This window comes from Trichogramma pretiosum, unplaced genomic scaffold (assembly GCF_000599845.2).
Source record: "Trichogramma pretiosum strain Unisexual culture from Peru unplaced genomic scaffold, Tpre_2.0 scaffold95, whole genome shotgun sequence".
NCBI classification, from domain to species: Eukaryota; Metazoa; Arthropoda; class Insecta; order Hymenoptera; family Trichogrammatidae; genus Trichogramma; species Trichogramma pretiosum.
The window spans coordinates 374,429-394,638 of record NW_019641618.1 but is presented as its reverse complement, the minus strand read 5'-3'; the positions used below and the strand labels follow the sequence as shown (position 1 = coordinate 394,638).

At 37.8% G+C, this 20,210-nt stretch overlaps 2 protein-coding genes across 8 annotated transcripts in view; one reads left to right on the top strand and one right to left on the bottom strand.

Moving 5' to 3' along the window:
* LOC106654433 (acetylcholinesterase-like) overlaps positions 1-20,210 on the top strand; it is an 83,387-nt gene that overhangs the window by 32,222 nt on the left and 30,955 nt on the right. For 2 of the 7 annotated variants that reach the window (XM_014374284.2, XM_014374285.2), the window contains exon 2: positions 10,809-10,967. The exons of 2 other annotated variants lie outside the window; for them this stretch is intronic. The gene's annotated coding sequence lies outside the window, so the exon portion shown is untranslated. Of the gene's footprint in view, positions 1-1,083; positions 1,253-10,808; positions 10,968-19,874; positions 20,048-20,210 lie in introns of those variants that run through there. 3 more of the 7 variants (XM_014374286.2, XM_023458760.1, XM_014374288.2) reach the window with 3 other exon arrangements.
* On the bottom strand, positions 17,747-18,820 carry LOC106654434. The gene is made up of 5 exons (XM_014374291.2): positions 18,693-18,820; positions 18,547-18,622; positions 18,410-18,480; positions 18,225-18,339; positions 17,747-18,152 (listed from the first exon to the last, which is right to left on the bottom strand). The coding sequence occupies exons 1-5, from the start codon at positions 18,729-18,731 to the stop codon at positions 17,893-17,895; spliced, it is 561 nt and encodes a 186-aa protein (XP_014229777.1). The 5' UTR covers positions 18,732-18,820; the 3' UTR covers positions 17,747-17,892.

Here is a 20,210-nt window from a genome sequence, read left to right as displayed (position 1 = left end):
TGAAGCTACTATTATTAATTTCATAAGGCTGAAACTGTCGTATGCTATTTCGTTATTTACCATTCAGTCGCTCAGCATTTTGCAACTGTGGTTGCCACTAGTTAATACTAGTTGTCGCTTAGCGCGCATTTTTAAGAACATTTATTAAAATTATAAGCCACTTATTTTATTGTTTTTTCTTGAGTCAATCATTAATGGAGGTGCTTTGCAAAACGTTCTATATGGCTAACAGATTTCCTTGCCATCGTACGAGATTGACTCTTCTGTATACAGCTACTAACTTTGAGATAAATTTCACCGTATAATATTCCCTATATAATGTACGCAATAACAGCTCGAATGATCGTAACGTAAAATAAAATATTAACGCGCGAAATTTCACTCACGTGTAGAATAATACATGTGCGGTTCGCTGTAGTACCATCTTACGCCTTTTTTTGTGTAATGAATTATCCTTAAACTTTGCACTCGGTTTTATTAGATATCAATGTTCATGCGGAGTGCGCACATGCCGGGCCCGCCGCGTGTGATTCACTTTTGCGTATACGCGCTTGACAACTCACGCAAACGCACGCGTGGGATACGGACGCTGCGTGATACCATCAACTCGAGCGAGTGAGAGGCGCGAATGATTGAAAACACGCGTATGTTATATCTGTTCCTCGCATTTCCCGCTCTGCGCAGCGGCAGGGAAGTGGTCGCTTTCGGGCCGCTGGTATGAAAATTATTTATTTATTGAGGGAACTACTTTAATTGTTACGTCATTGTGAAAAAAATTCGATAAAAATTATATATCAAAGAATAGAAGAACGTTGGCAATTGATTCCACAAACAGAAATAATTTATGATTGCAACTGTTTTGTGAACAAATTAGAAAAGATAATATTAATATTTCCAAATTATTTTCAAGTTAAAAAAAAAGTATGAGGAAGCTACTTGCTAATACATTGGCAGCGGTTTTTTATATTTGCCGCGACGAGGAAACTTTTTCATGTCCATACATACATGTGCGAAGCAAGAAAAAAAATCAACGACACGCACGGACACATTTATATGTTTATTTATAGGAGCAGTTTCGTTGCACAGGAAGTATATACAAGGTGAGGTCGAGCGTTCGTTCGGTCGGTCGTACCTGCAGCACCGTCGTCACTGCTGCGCCGAGCTGTGCCGCACGCCGCGCTCGTGCGCCGTCGGTGTCACTGGGGTTTTAAAGAATTTAAAAACCAATGGCCTAGATGGTGAGCTATATGACGTGGGTATTTTTTATATACTCTTACTCTTCTTTTTTTTAAACTCTGCTTCGGCTGCTGCTGCTGTTGCTGCTGCCGGAGTTCTATGTTTTCTCATAAATAATGTAACTGTTTTTCCTGAACTGCTCGGGCGAGACTCTCGACTTCGGAGTCAAATATATTGGATGTAAAAATCTAATCGGTCAAAATAAAATGGCAAAGTTTTCTTTTTTAATTTTTCATGAGCGCGTAAAATAAATTGTCATATTTTCATCGATTTTCAAAATCATCTCGTATTTTACAAAAACTATTTCGTGAATTTATACTTTAACGAACGGAATTTGAAAATGCATTACCGATAACCATCGATTGCGCACCGAAAGCATTTATCTCTCTATATCGTCTATCTAATTTTGTGCTAGGATAAAAATATCCTTTGTTCACCGGTTCGCTCTTCTCGAATCTAATAATAGGAGTTTTTGTCAAAACCCGTTAAGTCGTTCGAAATTGCAGATTTTTATTATTGAATCCTGCGCTTCATGAGCGTACAATGGCTCTCTCGCAAAGACTAGTTTCCTTCTTCTTTATTTTTTATACTCTCGCATCGAAGCTGTACCAGGTAAGCTCGACAGACCGTATAACGCGCGCATTTCACGAGAATGTAGATTTCGTTTATATCGAGCTTCATAATAACAATGAGAGCCATGGAGTCTTATGTATATATTATATGAGTGTGTATATAGCACGAAAACGAAAAAAAAATTTGGTTTATCAAAGCGACCGATGCGCGTGGCAACTTCTATATTGCTTTCGATATCGATCGCACTTCTCTCTCTCTCTCTCTCTCTCCCTTCCGTCATGATGTCAAGCTTGTAATTATTATTCGTGTGTATTCACGCTTATGCACATACACAGACACAGAAGCTCGTGCATACGCACGCACACACACACACACATGCATACACGAGAGCATATGTGGCCGGGAGCTTACAGTGGCACAGACTTGGAGGCTCCGCTAAAAGTGAATTCATTAGCAGGGATTATATAGGCTATATTGTGCTGCGCCTTGGCATATGCACGCTCTTTCTTGTGCGAGTAGTAGTGTGTGTGTGTACTCCGTGTGTGTATGAGCTTCTGCTCTCGTACACATTACGACCTGTATATAATGCATGCCACTCGCAAAATCAGTGTAATATTAACAGCTCGCCTCTTAAATATGCAATGCGCTGCATCTCCGCCTCGGGTACTCGAGCTCTTTTTTGGCTTTGATTATTTTGCGAAATAAAAATAGGTTATTTTGAATTTGGAAGTTCGATAGACCTCTACCTCTTTCCGTGTGACTGCAACAGGCAATAAGGAACCAGTATCGCAATACAACTTTAGCGGTGTTACACAAAGGTGCATCGATTTATCATTATTATTTTTAGTTTTTGTTTGTAAATATTGAAATTCGATGGAACGGCTGGGTAATATTTTTCCTTGTACAAATCTGCAAATAGCGTAAATATCGACGATTCGAAAATCGTTGGCTGGAAATCCGACCAATTGGGACAGAGGAGAGTAAATACGTATAATTGCACGTGCGTTTATCTACGTACAAACAAGCGAACGGTGCTTATACGCAGCCACAAACATTAGTGTACGCCATCCATCTTCTCGCGCCTAACGTGTTCATTCGAATTCAAAGTGCGAGAGGTGTATTTATAGAATATCCGTGCTCAGCTTTGTTTCTGCTTACATTATACACACAATAAAGCTGATACGGTTTACGAGAAGCAAGAAGAGATAAAATAGAGAGAGGAAGAAGATTGATCGAGTTCATTACGCCAAGACGATCCACTTCTAATGTCAAATTAGTAATTTAAAAATATGCATGAACTTTGACAATATCTTAATTAGTTTAGCCTGTTTTTAATAAAAAAAGTATAGTAAATAATTTACGTATACCATTCGAATAAAACTCAAAGTGTGTAATCGACGCTTACACGTCGCGTCAAGCTCGCGGTATATATTAAGCTATATTACGCTCGAATGCTGTCTGTGAACCTTCGAGAAGATCGATGAGACGTTACAGCGGAAATTCACGAAAGGTCACTCGGCACAGGCTGACCCTCAAATTTTTGACCTTGATGACTTGCTCGTTTGTTCGAGAGCATTGATACAGACGAATAAGATGCAGGTCAAGTGCCCTGACAAATCATTCGAAAGTTCAAGTTTTTTTTCGAGAGGATTACTTTTGCGTATGACTTTGTCTTCTCCAGACATCTACTTACGTACAGGGATAGGCAAAATTAGCTTGTTATCAAAAATATGATAATTCTTGACGCCAATTCGAGCGGTTCGTTTCTCGCTGTTACCTACGATTATACTTAAAAATATCGATAACCCACACTGTTGTATTGACAATTTGGTCGTAAAGCACAGTAATCAGAAACAATTGGCACACATATATCTATATATTTTTTTAAAATAAAAAATACGAAATATAGTGGTAAGAACCACTCGAATTAACGTTTTTCTCTTTGACACAGATCTAATCGAATTGCCGGTATTTTCAATGTAACTTTTTGAGACATGTAAGGTAACAATGTTGAATTTTATTCAAGGTACTTTTACATAACATTTTCTTTTTAATGTATCAGTACTAATTTATAATTTTATATTAAATGTTGAAAAATATGCAATGGAAAGTCACATTGCAGAACTCGGCCGATGTAAGGAAATATTTATAAACTTGAACATCAGATTAATTGTAAACCGATTCTCCGGCAGATTTCGTATAGATCTTTTTCCGTTCGAGCGCACTAACGATGCTATTCTTAAGAGGCACATCTCTCTTTCTGAATTTCGCTCGCTCGAAATCGATATCGCCGAGTCTCAGCACGTAGCTACGTAAACAGTTTATAGGTATACGTGCGTAGATAAGCGAGCATCGCGCACTGATTCCACCTGCGTCGCTGACTTCTCAAACGGCAACTTTTGATACATAAATATTGTTCGCGAGTTAAAAATATCATTGCGAACGGACATAGGGAGGAGTCGGTGTGCGGTCCTTCAGGATAATTAGACTCATCGATTGGCTGCCTAGAAAGTTTGTCAATGCGCAGCGCTGCTGCGGCAAGTTTTAAAAGAGCACGAGAGAAGCCCCTCGCATAAATAGTGGACGCGCGTGGTACGGTATCGTTAATGGTGCAACGGTTGGCCGGCATTTGTGCAGTCTCGAACTGATAAAGAAATAAAGAAGCGCGCGAGGCAACTAGCGAAGGGTGTACGGTGCGCACGTACAGCTCCTCCACGCCGACACGTAAATGGAAGAGCTGGGCATATCGTGCTCGAAATCACCCCCCTTTTGCATTCGCATTCCTCGAGTTTCGGTTTCATCGATCATAGTCCAAACGTTATTTAAACTGCCATGCTCCCTTCTCGCACTTGCTCTCGCGCGCTCCGCTGCAGGGTGTAGTCTAGCAAACGACCGAATATATTAGTGCCTCCCTTTCTAAATAAAAGCAGCGAGTTGCTTGCAGCTTTCCTTCTGCTCTTTTTTCTTCGCTGCTCCATCATAATAGCAATGTTCAATGCTAGTTGATAGAGTGTGAAATTCGGAATATGGGGAAAAAAATCGAAAGTACGATTGCGGACCCGTTGGCGTTTGATAGCAGCTGCCGATGTGCGAATCACGATTCGTTGTTTTGGCTTGGGGCGTGCAATTGCTCGAACGGCGAACAATTGCACGCCATCATAATTTACGACGATTGTATCGACCAGAACGACTTGAGTCGGTGATTATCTATCGTCTCTGTTTGGTTTCGCGATAATGATTAGAATTCGAGAACAGGAGACCCAAGACTGTAATTTGCATAACTGCTGGGAACGAGAGAGTGCCAAACTCGTTCGAAGTTTCTCTTGATTTAAAAATTTGAAATTCGATCGCTTAGATCTTAGATCTACTTTTTTAATTATACTTTAAAAGTTAGAGAATAAGTTGTTTAAAAAATTTTAAACGATGAATAAATTAACTTACCATAATCGAGAGTTGTTTTTAGTATTTTATACGTTGACGCGAATTAGCTACAGTGCATGTATTTACAGCCCTCGCTGGCGATGAGATTCGAACCTTTACCACTAGATGTCATAATCAATTTCGAACGTGAAATGATCAAGTTTTGTAGCTATATTTACATAGGCATAACTAGACGTATGTATTGTCTTACTTCCCGGTGTATTTCTGTGTGATTTTCATCGCACAAAAGAACGATTTTAGACAAAAAATACGAAGAATAAAAAAGTCTTTGAATTAATCAAAGAATGCGCGTGAATTTTTTTTATGCTACTTTATATAATATTATAGAGAGCAGCTGTTTGTCGCTCAAAGAAACTGCCCAAACACGCGTGCGCCAGCGCTGTACATATTATACTACAGCGCCTGGCAGCGTAGGCTTAGCGTCCATAATCGAGTCATTACGAGAAATGCAAGCCGAGATTCGAGGCACCGCAACATATACTACACAATATTCCAGGCACATATACATGTATAGCGACAGGATATTTGTTCGTTCGATACGCATACACCGGTGTATAAACGCACGTATGTTCACGCGTACTTGCATGCGTGTATATGTGTAAGCGCTTGTGTGGATTGTACGGGCGAATGGCGTATATATAGCTTGCGGAGCTTTCTTGTGATATATATATGTAGCGTTGATGGATGTGACATAAGCCTTCGGGCTGACGCCATATATGCGAACGTACACACACACACAAACACATACGTATACACAAACTTCGACTCTGCTGCATTATGTTGCCGAGCGCGAGAGTTTAGATAAGCATCGCGGCGCCTACTGCGTTATACGCTTGGCTGCTATACACGTACATGCACCGCACTGCAGTAGCATAACACGTATGTGATACACACGCGAGTCCAGTATATTTTCGGATAGATACATAAAGAAAGCGTAAAAAGGATTACTTTTAGATTAGCATCGCTCGATATAAGCGTGTACCACTGTCGCGCCAGGTCATAAGAGAGAGAGAGAGAGAGAGAGAGGGGGAACGAATTATAAACGACCGATTATACCCAGAGCGCAAGCTCGCAAGCTCGATACAGATATCGACGCGTACATCCGATTCTGTAATTATTTATACATTAAAATTTGGCACGAAACGTCAGCCAGACGATATAATTAACACTTTTAATTGCCGACGCTATATAATTTCGATGCATAAATTCATGAAGCGATCGGTACCCGTACGTGGTGGTGTACGTGTTGCGTATCCGTGCGTTGTGCGCGCAGCTGATAACGCCGCGGCAATGCTCGATGCGAATGGAAAATTCGCCGAATTATCGAACTGCGGGCCACTTATGCATATCCGATGTGGTATTTTTAACGAGCGAATATTTTTCGAATGAAACGTTTTTATGAAAAAATTTCGGGTGAATTATTGTACAATACGCGATTGGAGATACTTACACAATTGCGTGAACATATTTTTTACTGCTGCGCTTGTACGAATTTTGTAAGCAATATTATACGTACGTAATACAGTCTCTTCGAGGTATTAGGCTAGCCTTTTTTTCTACTCAATTTTGTTCAATTCAAAAATTGTCATCGACCTCGTGGATTTGCATTTTAATAAGAAATTATCGGCTTAGATTTTAAAATGTATAATGTTAAATGGATTATGGAAAGGCGCGATGAACTCATCGCGATGCTCGCTGAAAAAAAAAACTAAAATTATCCAGTCTGAGTTCAACGTAAAATCGAACTTCGAAATATTCAAGTTGAATACATCGCGTTAATGTATAAAAAATATACATTTACAATTTACATGCATATTTTTAATACCATGCAAAGTTGCAAAATTTGTCGCAGTTCATGCTCCGCGCGTATAAATCAAAAGTCGCGATCCGCAGCGTTATTATTGCAGCCACGTCCATTTATCCATCACGAAAATTAACACGTGCACACTTACACAAGTACATTACATTAAAGCAGCGTAAGTAATGAAAGTAATTTTTTCCTACGCTCCGGGGCCCTTACGCTCCAATAATTCCATTTGAATATCATTACACCTGCGTGGTGTATATACAATGGCTTTACACCAGTCCCGCATGCATATAAAGTTATCCTGAATTCTGCCGCACATTTGGCTGTGTGTGTGCGCGGAAAACTGCGGCGTATCGCGCGATGCGCGCATAAACACACACACGTGCGTGTTACACCGTGTGCGGTACCTGAATAATTAGTATATTTATCAAAGGTAGAGGTTTTTTATTGCTACCCTTTATCTCCGAGCAGAGGTTAATAGCCATTTTTCATCGCGAGGCAGGACTTTCTCTGCGGGTATAAATATTCGAGAATAAAACTATGAAATCGACGCGAATGTCGCCGGCGCGACTGTTCGAGCTTACGCGAAGGCTGCCCAATGCGAGTATATAGTACCGCCGCATCGACGCACCATGATCGGCTCAGCTTTGTCTCTCTCTCTCCTCTATTTCTCTCTCGTTTCGACAGTCGCATGCGATTCGGTGTAATATATCCTCTTTTAGATATTTGTTGTATACGATTTGTGAGTACACGTGCACTGTATGCATGTTTATAGCGTGCGGCAGTTTCGCAGAGATTTTGCGCGCGCTCGCCCCATACACGCGGAAAATACGCAACTCGGCGCATTTTAGTGGAATTGGAATCTACGAGAGCTTATATAGCTCTTTCTCTCTCTCTCGCTTGCACTGCCTCTGATCGGAATGGACTGTTTTAGGATTTATCTCGTGGCCGCCGCGCGTGGGAGTATATCGCATACGAATTTATCGAGATATCTCGTCGCGCATATAATATGTACATATGATTGGTTATAAATAGTGATTTTTTCACAATAATATATGCTCTGTGCGTGGATTTTTTACTCGTTTTGTTTTACTTTTTACATTACCTATTGGAGCTTTTGATCGGGTGAAAAGCTCTTCGATTAAAATCTACGAAATTATTGCGTCGAAATTATACGGTTATTAAATACAATAATACCGAAATCAACGCAGCGCGAAGCACGTCGATATAAAAGCAAATTTCAGAATATATGTGTACAAACAAAAGCCGTCAGACGAGCGCACGAACGAACGAACGAACGGACCGATAACGATGGAATAAAAATCTTTAATACGCTCGCGTGCTCGGGGGTCGGGGTGCAGGTCGGAGCGCGCGGGGGGCGGCGAAACATAATTTTCCAGTCGTCGAGCTCGATGTATGACATAATATAGAGCGTCGTATAAAAGTAACTACAGCCTCGACAATTCATGAGATCTAATAACGTTCGCCTGGTCGCTCATGTCGGCCGCGCGCGCACCATTCCTATTGCTTAGCTCGGCGCGCAAGCTCGCGCTACGGCGCTAGTAGCGGCAGCAGACGAGAGCTTAAAAATATTTACTACCTACCTACCCGACACGACGCCGCTTTTAAAAGATGAAAGGAAAATTCGCTCGTCGCGCGCGTACATACACACACACACACACACCACGTAGAGAAGCACGTTGACGACGACGACGACGACGAGCTGGAGAAAAGGAGGACGCGAGGAGCTCGCGGGAGGGAATTTACGAGACTTTGTCGCTATAGCTATTATAAACTCCTGAGTCGTAAACACATCTAGCCCCGGTTCTCTTTCTTTCTCTCTTCGTATAAGGCAATATCGGCAGTAGCAGCAGCAGCAGCAGCAGCAGCCGAGTGCTTATTATCCGTCTACGTTTGCAGGAATGTCTAATAACCGCATTCTCTGACCCACTTGTCACATACACATATATGGGGCAAATTTCCTGAAGTGTCCTAGCGCTCTGCCGCACGGCATTTTTTGGCCGAATCACTCAATTTCTAACTCGCTGTAAAAGTATCAAAACGCCCCTCAAAAAAATAACTAACTAATGATTTCGATAGGAAATTTCCTCAGCTTTCCGATGGTGAGGTCCAATTTCCTGGAATTTTCCATTTTCACCCGGAAAATTGTCATTAAACATTCAGAGCTCAATATCTCGAAAAACGCCACTTTTTTTGCTTTTTTTATTGTTTCAATCGAAAGATGAGGTCTTTTTACATCGGATATGGTAGTTTTCAGAGTGTATTTTTGATGAAAACTAAGGAAAATACGAGAGGTTTTAGTTAGCGCTCGGCTGCTCGGCGCGATTTTCAGCCTTGCGCGGCTCGCTATAACTTGTAACTCGCTCTTATGACATAGTGATTTGGCTGGAAAAATAAATAAACATATGTTTTCGATAGGAAATTTTCTCAGCTTTCTCATGGTGTAGTCAGATTTTCCGATAATTTACATTTTCATTAGAAAAAGTAGAAAATAAACCTTCAAGTCCATTTTTTCTGGTGAAAATGTAAATTATTGGAAAATCCAACTGCACCATGAGAAAGCTGAGAAAATTTCCTATCGACAACCTATGTTTTTTTATTTTTCCAGCCAAATCACTATGTCATAAGAGCGAGTTACAAGTTATAGCGAGCCGCGCAAGGCTGAAAATCGCGCCGAGCGGCCGAGCGCTAACTAAAACCTCCCATATTTTCCTTACTTTTCATCAAAAATACACTCTGAAAACTACCATATCCGATGTAAAAAGACCTCATCTTTCGATTGAAACAATAAAAAAAGCAAAAAAAGTGGCGTTTTTCGAGATATTGAGCTCTGAATGTTTAATGACAATTTTCCGGGTGAAAATGGAAAATTCCAGGAAATTGGACCTCACCATCGGAAAGCTGAGGAAATTTCCTATCGAAATCATTAGTTAGTTATTTTTTTGAGGGGCGTTTTGATACTTTTACAGCGAGTTAGAAATTGAGTGGTTCGGCCAAAAAATGCCGTGCGGCAGAGCGCTAGGACACTTCAGGAAATTTGCCCCATATCTACATGTATATGCATCGTTGTGCTGAATTTTAAAATTATCGGGTATTGTTTTCTACCCCTCGGCTGTGCGCGGTCTTTCTTATTTTTTTTGTCTCCTCGCGGCTTGCGTACAATGGGAGGCTCTCCCTACATTAACAGTCGAAAAAAATTCGAGCTTTTGTCCAATGTAAATTTGACCAATGTTCGCCAACCTCTTAGACTTTTCATCCATTGTTCTTATCGTAAACTACTTCGACCATTACGATAATTCGAAAATACTCAGGATATTCGAAATACTCAGGTATAAACAGAAGCGAAGCTAAATATGTACAATAAAAGTGAGCTTAAGTACGATTATTTTCATTTTGTCACTTATAGATTTACAGATTCAAGTGCTCGACATCTATTGGCGAAGACTGGTATTAATTTACATTGAATTTCTGAAAATTGTTCGCAAGTAATAAATCTCTATTAATGAATTAATTAAGTCTTTTTTTTTTTATTTTTTCATTAAAATTAATGAATTTTGTTGCATTTTGATACAATTTTTAGTCTATTAAAAAAAATTAATCAGCTCTGATAATTTTCAACAAAATTTTCTTTTAAAATATCTTGAATAAATTTCACAATTGTTTAATTTAATTTTTACATCTGATTTTACATAAAAAATACATTTATACAATTTATGGTTTTCTTTAACAGTGTATACGGACATATCAATTACCTAATGACTTTGGTTCGGTCACGATCCTGTTGAGTGGCACATATAGGCCGGGTGCGCTTGACAACGTGCGGCGCAGTCGAAGCAGTTTCTCTCCGGTGCAAGAGTCATTAGTTCGCGGCTAGGAAGACTGTCAGCAGGTAAAAACCATCCAATATATATAAGCGCGGCAAGCCTGCGTCTTTCTCGCCCGCACTCTCATTGCTAAATTATACGACATCGGTTACCGAGCGGAGCAGTTTAGCTCGTCGCGCGTGTCTTGTCCTCGCCGTACTCGACATCCGAGTCCCAGAGCTGGCTCAGAAATTGCGATTACGCATCTTACATGAGACTCTTGTCACGAAGATCGTGCATCGTTCGAATTAATTATTATGCGCGCCCTCTCATAGTCACGTAGAAACAAAGGGCGAGCGTCAATCAAGTTCTTACACGTTTTTTCAATTATTTGGGAAGGTTCGTTACATTTACATTGGGTGTTACATTTTCTTGACGACGTTTTAGTATTTTTATTCATTTTTCGACTCTTTAGTGCTGCCAACGCGTTAAACTGAATCTTTCTTGACTGGGTGCGATATCGTAATTATATTGAGGGCGTAGGAAAAAGTTTGCAACAAAAAAACTTCACTTTCCCTGAGCCTGACAAATGTCATCATTTATATGTTCTTCCATTATCTCTTCTCTATGTGAGCAATTCTATCATTTATATGCCAAATTTTCTAGTAAAAGTGAATACAATATTTTTTTAAATTTGACGCTTATAAATAATATTAGTTAATGTACAGGCAATCCCCGCTATTCGCTGTTAATTCGTTCCCGCAAAACACCGCGAATACCGAAACCGCGAATACCGAAACAGAATCCCCGTTATTGCGGATAGACCTAATAGTTGACTCATTAACCTCGAATCTACGTGCAATTATGGCAATTTTTCTCCTTCTTTTATTAGCTCCAAAATCTTGAGCTTTTGACCCAAATCCATCACAGCTTTATTAAAATTATTACTAAACAACCGTGAAGTAAACCGCGAATAAGCAAATCCGACTCCCGAATAGCGAAACAATGGCTCAATTAAAGAACCGCGAATAAGCGAAACCGCGAATACTGAGTACCGCGAATAGCGGGGATTGCCTGTACTCAGATATTTCACGACCCTAGAAAAATGCGTAAACAACCACGATTTTAATAAGTGTTTTTGTTTTGATCATTTCTATGTAAAAAATTTAATTTTTTAACTTACCATTTCCCTCACTCTCTTATCGATTTTTTAACAAACAAATGAAGATACAAACCTGGCACCATTCAAATGGTATCACACATTAAAAATAACGATCTTTTATATTATTAATAACAAAATTATTTTTAAAAAAAATTATAAATTGAAACCTTCCACTTTGCCTTTAAATTGAGTTTAGAGATAATTTTGATCTCAAGTTACAATCATTTAAAATTTAGGGGAAAAGTGAGGTATCCATCAAATTCTGAATTTAAAATTTTTCACTGAAATACAGTGTTTTCAGTGAGTTTTATGTCTTGCTTCTTAAATATTTTCTTTATTTTCATTTTCTGGCATTTCATTTTTTTTAAATTTCATTTCACTTGGTATATTGTTTCTGCCATTTCCATTATAAATTCATCTAGGGTAAACAATCTTCGCAATATCCACAAATTTTAAATGACCTTTATTTGTGATGCTATTTGAATGCCATTTATGCGAGTGGTACCTGGTTTGTCTCTTGATTTTATGTATTAAAAGGTTGAGAAGAGAGTGAGGGCAACGGTTAAAGCAATGTTGAAAAATAAATATTTTAAGAATTAAGATGATAAGAATACCTATCAAAATGTTGATTGTTCACTAATTTTCGAACTTCCGAAAATTTGTCGGGTCAATTGTGGAATTGTTCATATATATGATTCTCTCTCTTTCTCTCTTCCTACTCTTAATCCGCTTTTTTTGTCGATGCAAGCTCGTGCCAGCCGCAGTTACTCACTCGCAGCCGCGCTCGCACACATACATACACAAGCCGTGACGTGCCCATGGAGTACTTCGAGAAGGAGAAAAGGAAAAAATTACCTCGACGCGTCGTGCGTTTTCTGTCTTGCTTTTCTTTTTTTTCTTCAGCATAAATTTCTGTACATACATATTATGCTCGCAAGTACATACGAGCACAAACACGTTGCTTTTTGAATTTTTCACGTGGAAGTAAACAGCGTTGTGTGCGCCATTGTGTGCCGTTGAACCGCACAAGTGTATACGTGTAATATGCGCAAATACCTGAATATATGTATTATTATGGAGGTTTCATTTACGTCATTGTCTTGTCAGGTCTTGCTTCGCTTTCTTTTCTATAATACGCACGGTCGGCGCACGGAGATACGCTATATACGCGTGTATACGTCGTTATGTGCGAGTTATACACGGATATGTACATACGATATAAAAAATGAAGAAAAAAGAAATAGCGCAAGCACAATTTGAAATGTGTGAGCGGTATATATCCTATATTATATGTATCGTGCGCTCCTACTTGCGTGACGGATTGTTTGCATATTTTCTACGGCTTTAGATGCGATGGTAAATAGTTTAGTCTGTACTTAGCTGAATGTATTTATTGTAACAGAAATGATTTTCAACTGCAAGCGTTTATTTTATTCATTGAATTTTCCAAACTTGACGCTTCGTAAAAAAATAAATGTAAATTCCAATTGGCGGAATTACAATTAAAAATTCACTCTGGAATTCCTTTTGATGCAAGCGTGCACCACAATCAACATTTTTGCAATTATTTCAAACGTTAGGAAAAAAAACTTCATTGAGAATATTTTTTAATTCGTGTTTCGCTCTCTACGTTTGGACTTTTAACTCGTGAAAAGTATTCTGAATTATTAAATACTCAATATTAGATTAATAGATTTACAATCGTTGCGTGTTTCAAGAGCTTGTTCATTCCAATCGAATCAACTTGAAAAAAGAGTAGAATAAGATAAACATTGCTTTTGTAAATATCCGCAAAAATCGATAGAAAAAAGTTGTACGCTGCGGGTAAAAAAAATTTCAAACAATTTCAACAATGTCGAAAGTGTATACAAAGCTCTTTTTTTTTATATTTTCCTCCATCTCTCTCTCTCTCTCTCTCTCTCTCTTTTCCTCGTGCACACCGTGTGCATGTGTGTATCGATCTGTCGGACAATAGAGAGCTAGACCAGCTCGCCGAGTTCAAGAGAAAAAGAGAGATATAGCCGAATCAGCATCATCAAAACCCCCCAGTGCCCAGTGAGAATATTTGCGCAGGCTCGGGGACTGCCTTACGAGCTTTTCCCTCTCGATACATTTCTCTTTCTCTCTTTCTGGTGTAAGTTAAATTATCTCGCATAGCTGCAGCTGATTCCGCTACGTACTCGACAGTCGTATAGCAGTCGCTGCAGCAGCTCTCGATCTCGTATGTGTGCTCGCGTGCTACCGAGCTGCGCAGCCTACCACTACCACCGTTGCGACTATCTATACAGGCTCTTAAAAGTAAATGTATAGCCGTTAAGTTAGGTTCGCTGCAACTAATGCGCTCGTGCTGTGCGACGATGCTGCATAGGCCGTTGCTTGGTGCACTGTATAACGATGCGATGCTGCCTCGGCCTTTAATGGCTTATACTGCCGAGTAGTGCGCCGGTATGCTGTAGACCAGAGTGAAACTGTAGCTGTATGTCGCGCAAAGCGCAGACGCATCCGCATAATATATATACGCCGCAGCTATGTGTACACGATTATTGTACGATTATGCCAGCTCCGTCTCGAAATGACATTAGAAAAATGCTATAGCCTGTACAATTTAAGCCAAGTGTCATTGGTGATGATGTTGTTGCTCTTTTGGCAAAAAAATTAACGCGAAGGCTTGCTGAAATTGTCCCGTGATAAATTGAATGTAAATACAATTTGAAAACTCCGACTTCGATGCACTGTACATTGATAAGGATCTTCCTCCTGAACAAGATATTTTCTGTGTGTCAGAAAACCAGTGGCATGGTTGTCCCCGCGTAAAGCTTAAAAATAATTTGAGGCAAGGATTTTCTTCTACCACATCGATAGGGAGAGAAAAGGTTCTTGGGAAATATTGTTTATAATTAAATCAATGTAAGAAAAGTGAAGGAAAAGTTTTTCACAACCTCGAAAAAATTATTAACACTAATTGAAATATTTTATTAATTTTTTATTCATCTAAAGAATGCAGGATGTTTATGTGAAAAATTTTCTTTAATTTTGTAGCATACTCATGTGATTGTATAGAAGTTTTCATTATGTCCAAACGTTTTCAGAAAAAATCCCACGTATTCGGAGTTTGCTCCGATTATGTACTGCATTCATGTGTTTATTAATATAATTCTCACATGAAAATAACTTGTGACAAATGCCACATTCGAAAGATTTGCTCCGATCATGTACTGCATTAATGTGAGATTTGAGGTTACATTTTAATCCAAATGATTTGTGACAAATTTCACATGTGAAGGGTTTACTCCGAATATGTACTGAATTTATGTGAGATTGGAGGTAACTATTGTATCCAAATGATTTGTGACAAATATCACATTTGAAAGGTTTGCTCTGATTATGCACTGTATTAATGTGAGTTTTGAGGTTACTTTTTCGACCAAATGATTTGTAACAAGTGTCACATTCAAAGGGTTTGCTCCGATTATGTACTATATTCACGTGCCGTTTTTGGTGACTTTTCTGTCCAAATGATTGGTGACAAATATCACATTCGAAAGGTTTGTTGCGATCATGTACTATATTCAAGTGAGTTTTGAGGGTCTCCTTGCGACCAAATGATTTGTGGCACATTTCACACTCAAAGGGTTTGCTCCGATTATGTACTCCATTTATGTGAACTTTGAGATGACATGTTTGTCCAAATGATTTCTGACAAATATCACATTCATAGAGTTTTCGTCGAATATGTACTGCATTTATGTGCCTTTTGAGTTTACTCTGGTATCCAAATGATTTGTGACAAATCTTACATTCAAATGGTTTGCTCCGATTATGCACTGTATCAACATGATTCTTGAGGGTAATATTTCTTCCAAATGATTTTTGACAAATTTCACATTCAAAAGGTTTGTTCCGATTATGTACTATATTTATATGAGTCTTGAGATCACCTTTTTTTCCAAATGATTTGTGACAAATGTCACACTCAAAAGGCTTGATACGATCATGAACTGTAACTATATGTTTAGTGAGATTCCTCTTGTATCCAAATGATTTGTGACAAATATCACATTCGAATGATTCGCCACGTTCGTGCAATGAGTTTAAATGAGTATTCACATTGAATTGACAGTTATTATAATAATCGAATCCTTTTTTTATCGAAATTATTCGGTTTTTTTCATTCGAGTAATTCATCTGATCTTCGTTTTCTTTTTTTACAATATATTGACTATTTGAATGGTCAATTTTGCAGATGGATGTTGATAAGGATTTCGTTTCAGGTTTTACATGCCTTGCCTCAAAATCAATGAATATTTTTCCATCGGTCTTTTCCTGTAACGCAAGAACCACATTAATATGATTTGCATAAAATTAAAATTAAATAATACAGTTTTTGATGGAGGAAAATCAGAATATGATTCAAATCATTTAACTTTTTCACCTCGGAAGAGTCCACCGAATCAAAAATACGATTGCTGTCTGCACTTGACCAAACATCATACGATTCTTCCTTTATCCTAAAAAATAATTTACTCAGGCGATTGCTCTAAAAAATATCATGAAATGCACAAAAAAAGTTACCTAATAGAGTCTTGTATGTCTTCCATCACTCGCTCCATGAATTGCAATCACTGTGAATTTTCACTATCCACAATGAAAAAATATTTGAGGTTAACCACCATGAGTAGCCAACACTATACCTCGAACTTATCAATTTGTAAACACTTGCTTTAAGTGAGGAATTCCTCGCCAGGTACTGTACGCACTACTCGTATATAAGCGAGGTAACCTCTGATTGTGATAGCTCCTTGACGATACTTTCCCCCTCCACCATCGACTTACTATACTCAGTAACGTACTGCAAATTATATACAAAGACCCTGGCGTTTTACCATTTGCACACAAAATAGTAATGAAAATTTCATATATGCAGGTGCACCATTGTCTTAAAATTACGTTCAATTTAACTTGTGAAATAGAAATATAACTCTACATTCATACGAATACAGTACATGATGGTATTATATATTTGACATTAAGCACACATTTTGATTAACCATTGAAATATCAGATTATAATAACTTATGCAGTAGCGTACGATTTGAAAAAATACATGATGTACAATAAAATCTTTCTACAGCGGACACTTATAAAAAAAACCGAATTATCTAATGATACATTTTAACATCTTTCTATTGTTCTCAATAGTGGACACTTTTTGAAGTTTTTAGAAAACCATAATAGACAGATTTTACTGTCGATTTTATTTTATTTTACTAAGATGGTCTGAGTATTTCGAGAGTTTGTAAATATAGAAACAAATATAAAAGTCAAAATCTAATTGGATTCAATTCGGCTTTTTACTATCATTCATTAATATATTAAAGTTTGACTGATTTTCTTTCGTAATCACTATCTAATAATTGAAAAAATTATTTCAACTATTTAAAAAAAAAAACAGAAATCGAAAAAAAAATTTAAATCCGAAAAATCGAAAAAATGTTTCTAATGGCAATCAAAAAATAATTGTTTGGATTTTCTACTCATCACAATTGACAATAAATACATTTTAATTTACACAATTCAACGTTTTATTTTCTAGATAATGCTCTGCACTATGCATACGTTACATGTTCACAATATATTCGGAAATTTATCGAGAATTTAATCCACTTTACAAATATATAAACAAAAAAAATTTAAAAACAGATACCACTTTTACAGCCGTTTAATATATAATTAGATAAACAAAATTATTGTACAACACCTAGTACAAAAACTCGCTTTCGAGTATTACAGAGCTTTTGCACCGAGGAAGGAACATAAAATTGGTAATTTATTAAAAAACAGCGATTTATTTAAGTTAGTATTACTTTTGATATTTGATTTTTAACATTAGAATTTCTCGTTGTAGTCGTAAGTTTTTCGGCCACCGGAGCAGCTCTCGCAGTCAACGTTAGCTTTTGAGTTGTAGACGATGGTCGCGCAGTCGATGTACTCCGTTGCTCTTCTTTACTCAAACTTGTATCATCTTCCTCGTTATCATATTTGCTTCCGTTATTTAAAATGCAATCTTCCACTGAATCGGCTTTGTCGCATAGTTTTTTAATATTTTTAGCTAAAATAGCAATAAAGTGTGACAATTGTTAACGATCAAAATTTTATATAATATGTATAAAAAGATGAATACCTGCTTCTATACATATGTTGACTAGATTCATGACTTCTTCTCTATCTTCGCTACCTATACGATCGTTTAGCAAGTTTTCGGTAATTTTTTGCGGGACGAAGACTCCATCCTTAATCTGGTCAGAATAAATTTAACTTTTAATATCAAATTGTCTTATCAAGGACTTAAATTTAACAGGAACTCACTGAGCCTAGTTTCTCATAAGCGCATAATGTCAAGCAAAGTGATTTTGTATCATCAGTTTTTATATAAACTTCTGTAAGATGGTTTGAAAATGTTTAAAAGATTTACTATATTTACACTGGATTAAATTTAATCTTACCTTCGGTTATGCCTTTGTCTGCCATACACGCGGATAATGCCTTTCCATAGTAACTACTATTATCTTCGGCACGAGCCTTAAAAATTTCAATGAAATCAACAATCAAACGTTTTTTCAAGGGTAAATCGAGAATACTCTCTACTTACGATCGTAAAAAAAAGAGCCAAAAAAAGTGATATCCTCATCGCGATGAGATTCAGTCGTAGAATTCACCTTGATAAACGCGTGCGGTGTACATCCGACTATATTGGCAACTGCGTGCTGCAGCCTTACAGATTCCACGCGAGTGTGTGTACGTGCGCTCTAGCCTATGAATATGATCATATAGCCAGCAATTTGAATGTAATTTGAAGAACCAGTTATTGCCACTTAGGAAAAAGTCATGCTTCATCCTTACCGCGCGTTCAAACTGGTTTTCCTCGTGACGGAAATAGAAAGAATAATTTGTAATCTTTAATCAAATGATTGAACAAACGAATAACAGAATTGATATTTTTTTTTAAAGGGCTGCATTCTTTTTAATATGGTATTATTTACTGTTGAGTTAGTGATTCAAAACTTTTTCCTAGTTAATATTAAAATTGAAGAAAAAAGCATGAGTTTTACTATTTTGCATGGCTTAAAACTAACTCGATAAATAATGCCATATTCGATGGTCAGTTTAGCGAATATTCAAGCAGTAATGGTATATATATAAAGAGCTTAATACTATAATACGCGCGGGCAGCTCGCATAAGACCTATAGTACCGCAGGAGCCAAGGCCCGAGCCATTGTCGCTGTTTATTAAATCTCTGCGCACCATACGGTATCTATATAGCGTTACATGCATGGTCTTAACTGTATAAACACCAAACGTATTAGCTTCCGAAGTGTTTGACGCATTTTTGCGTGACTTCGTTTTGAAAGTTTGGCTTAAATCGACACGTACGTATACCGTTTAAAGCTGACAGCTTCGATAAAACTAAAAAAAAATAGAAAAAAAGCTACGTTGATTATTATGTGACTGGAATATATCCAACACTGGCTAGCCTCGTAAACGGTTTTCACTTTTTTACTGGGAGTGCATATTGCATTGTATTTCTAAAACTATAAATGAAATTTAATAATTGCTAACTTTGTGTACACTATCGTCGAGTGAGCACGCGTGAATGTGTGCGTGCGTGCATGTAGCGGCGACGTCTGCAGTGCATTCGCCGTTTGGTACATATATATTGCCATTGTTTTTCATTGTTCGCATGAGCACGCGCTAAACTACGCTATGTTGTGTATCTCATCTTTGTTTACTATATATAGTTGCCGCGTGCGTCGAGAGAGCGAGACAGGGAGAATGAGAAAGAGCTTCGTCCGCCGCTATATAGCCTATTCCAACGTGCGTGTAAAAATTGAAGTTTAATTGAAAAAGTTTTTCAATCTATGTTTACTCGGCGACACTTTTTTTTCCCATTGTATATATCTTATATTTATTTATTTATCTCTTGCTTTTCATATAAACTGAACGAGGTATGTTTCTATTCAAGTATTACTCATTTCTATTAATATTTATTGCGTTTTCGAGGTCAAAAATGGAGATTTGCAAGATAAAGTTTTTGTTCATTTAAAATTATTTGCATATATTCAAATCTACCAGAAGTTTTGAAAATACCGTTTTCCACTGACAGGTTTT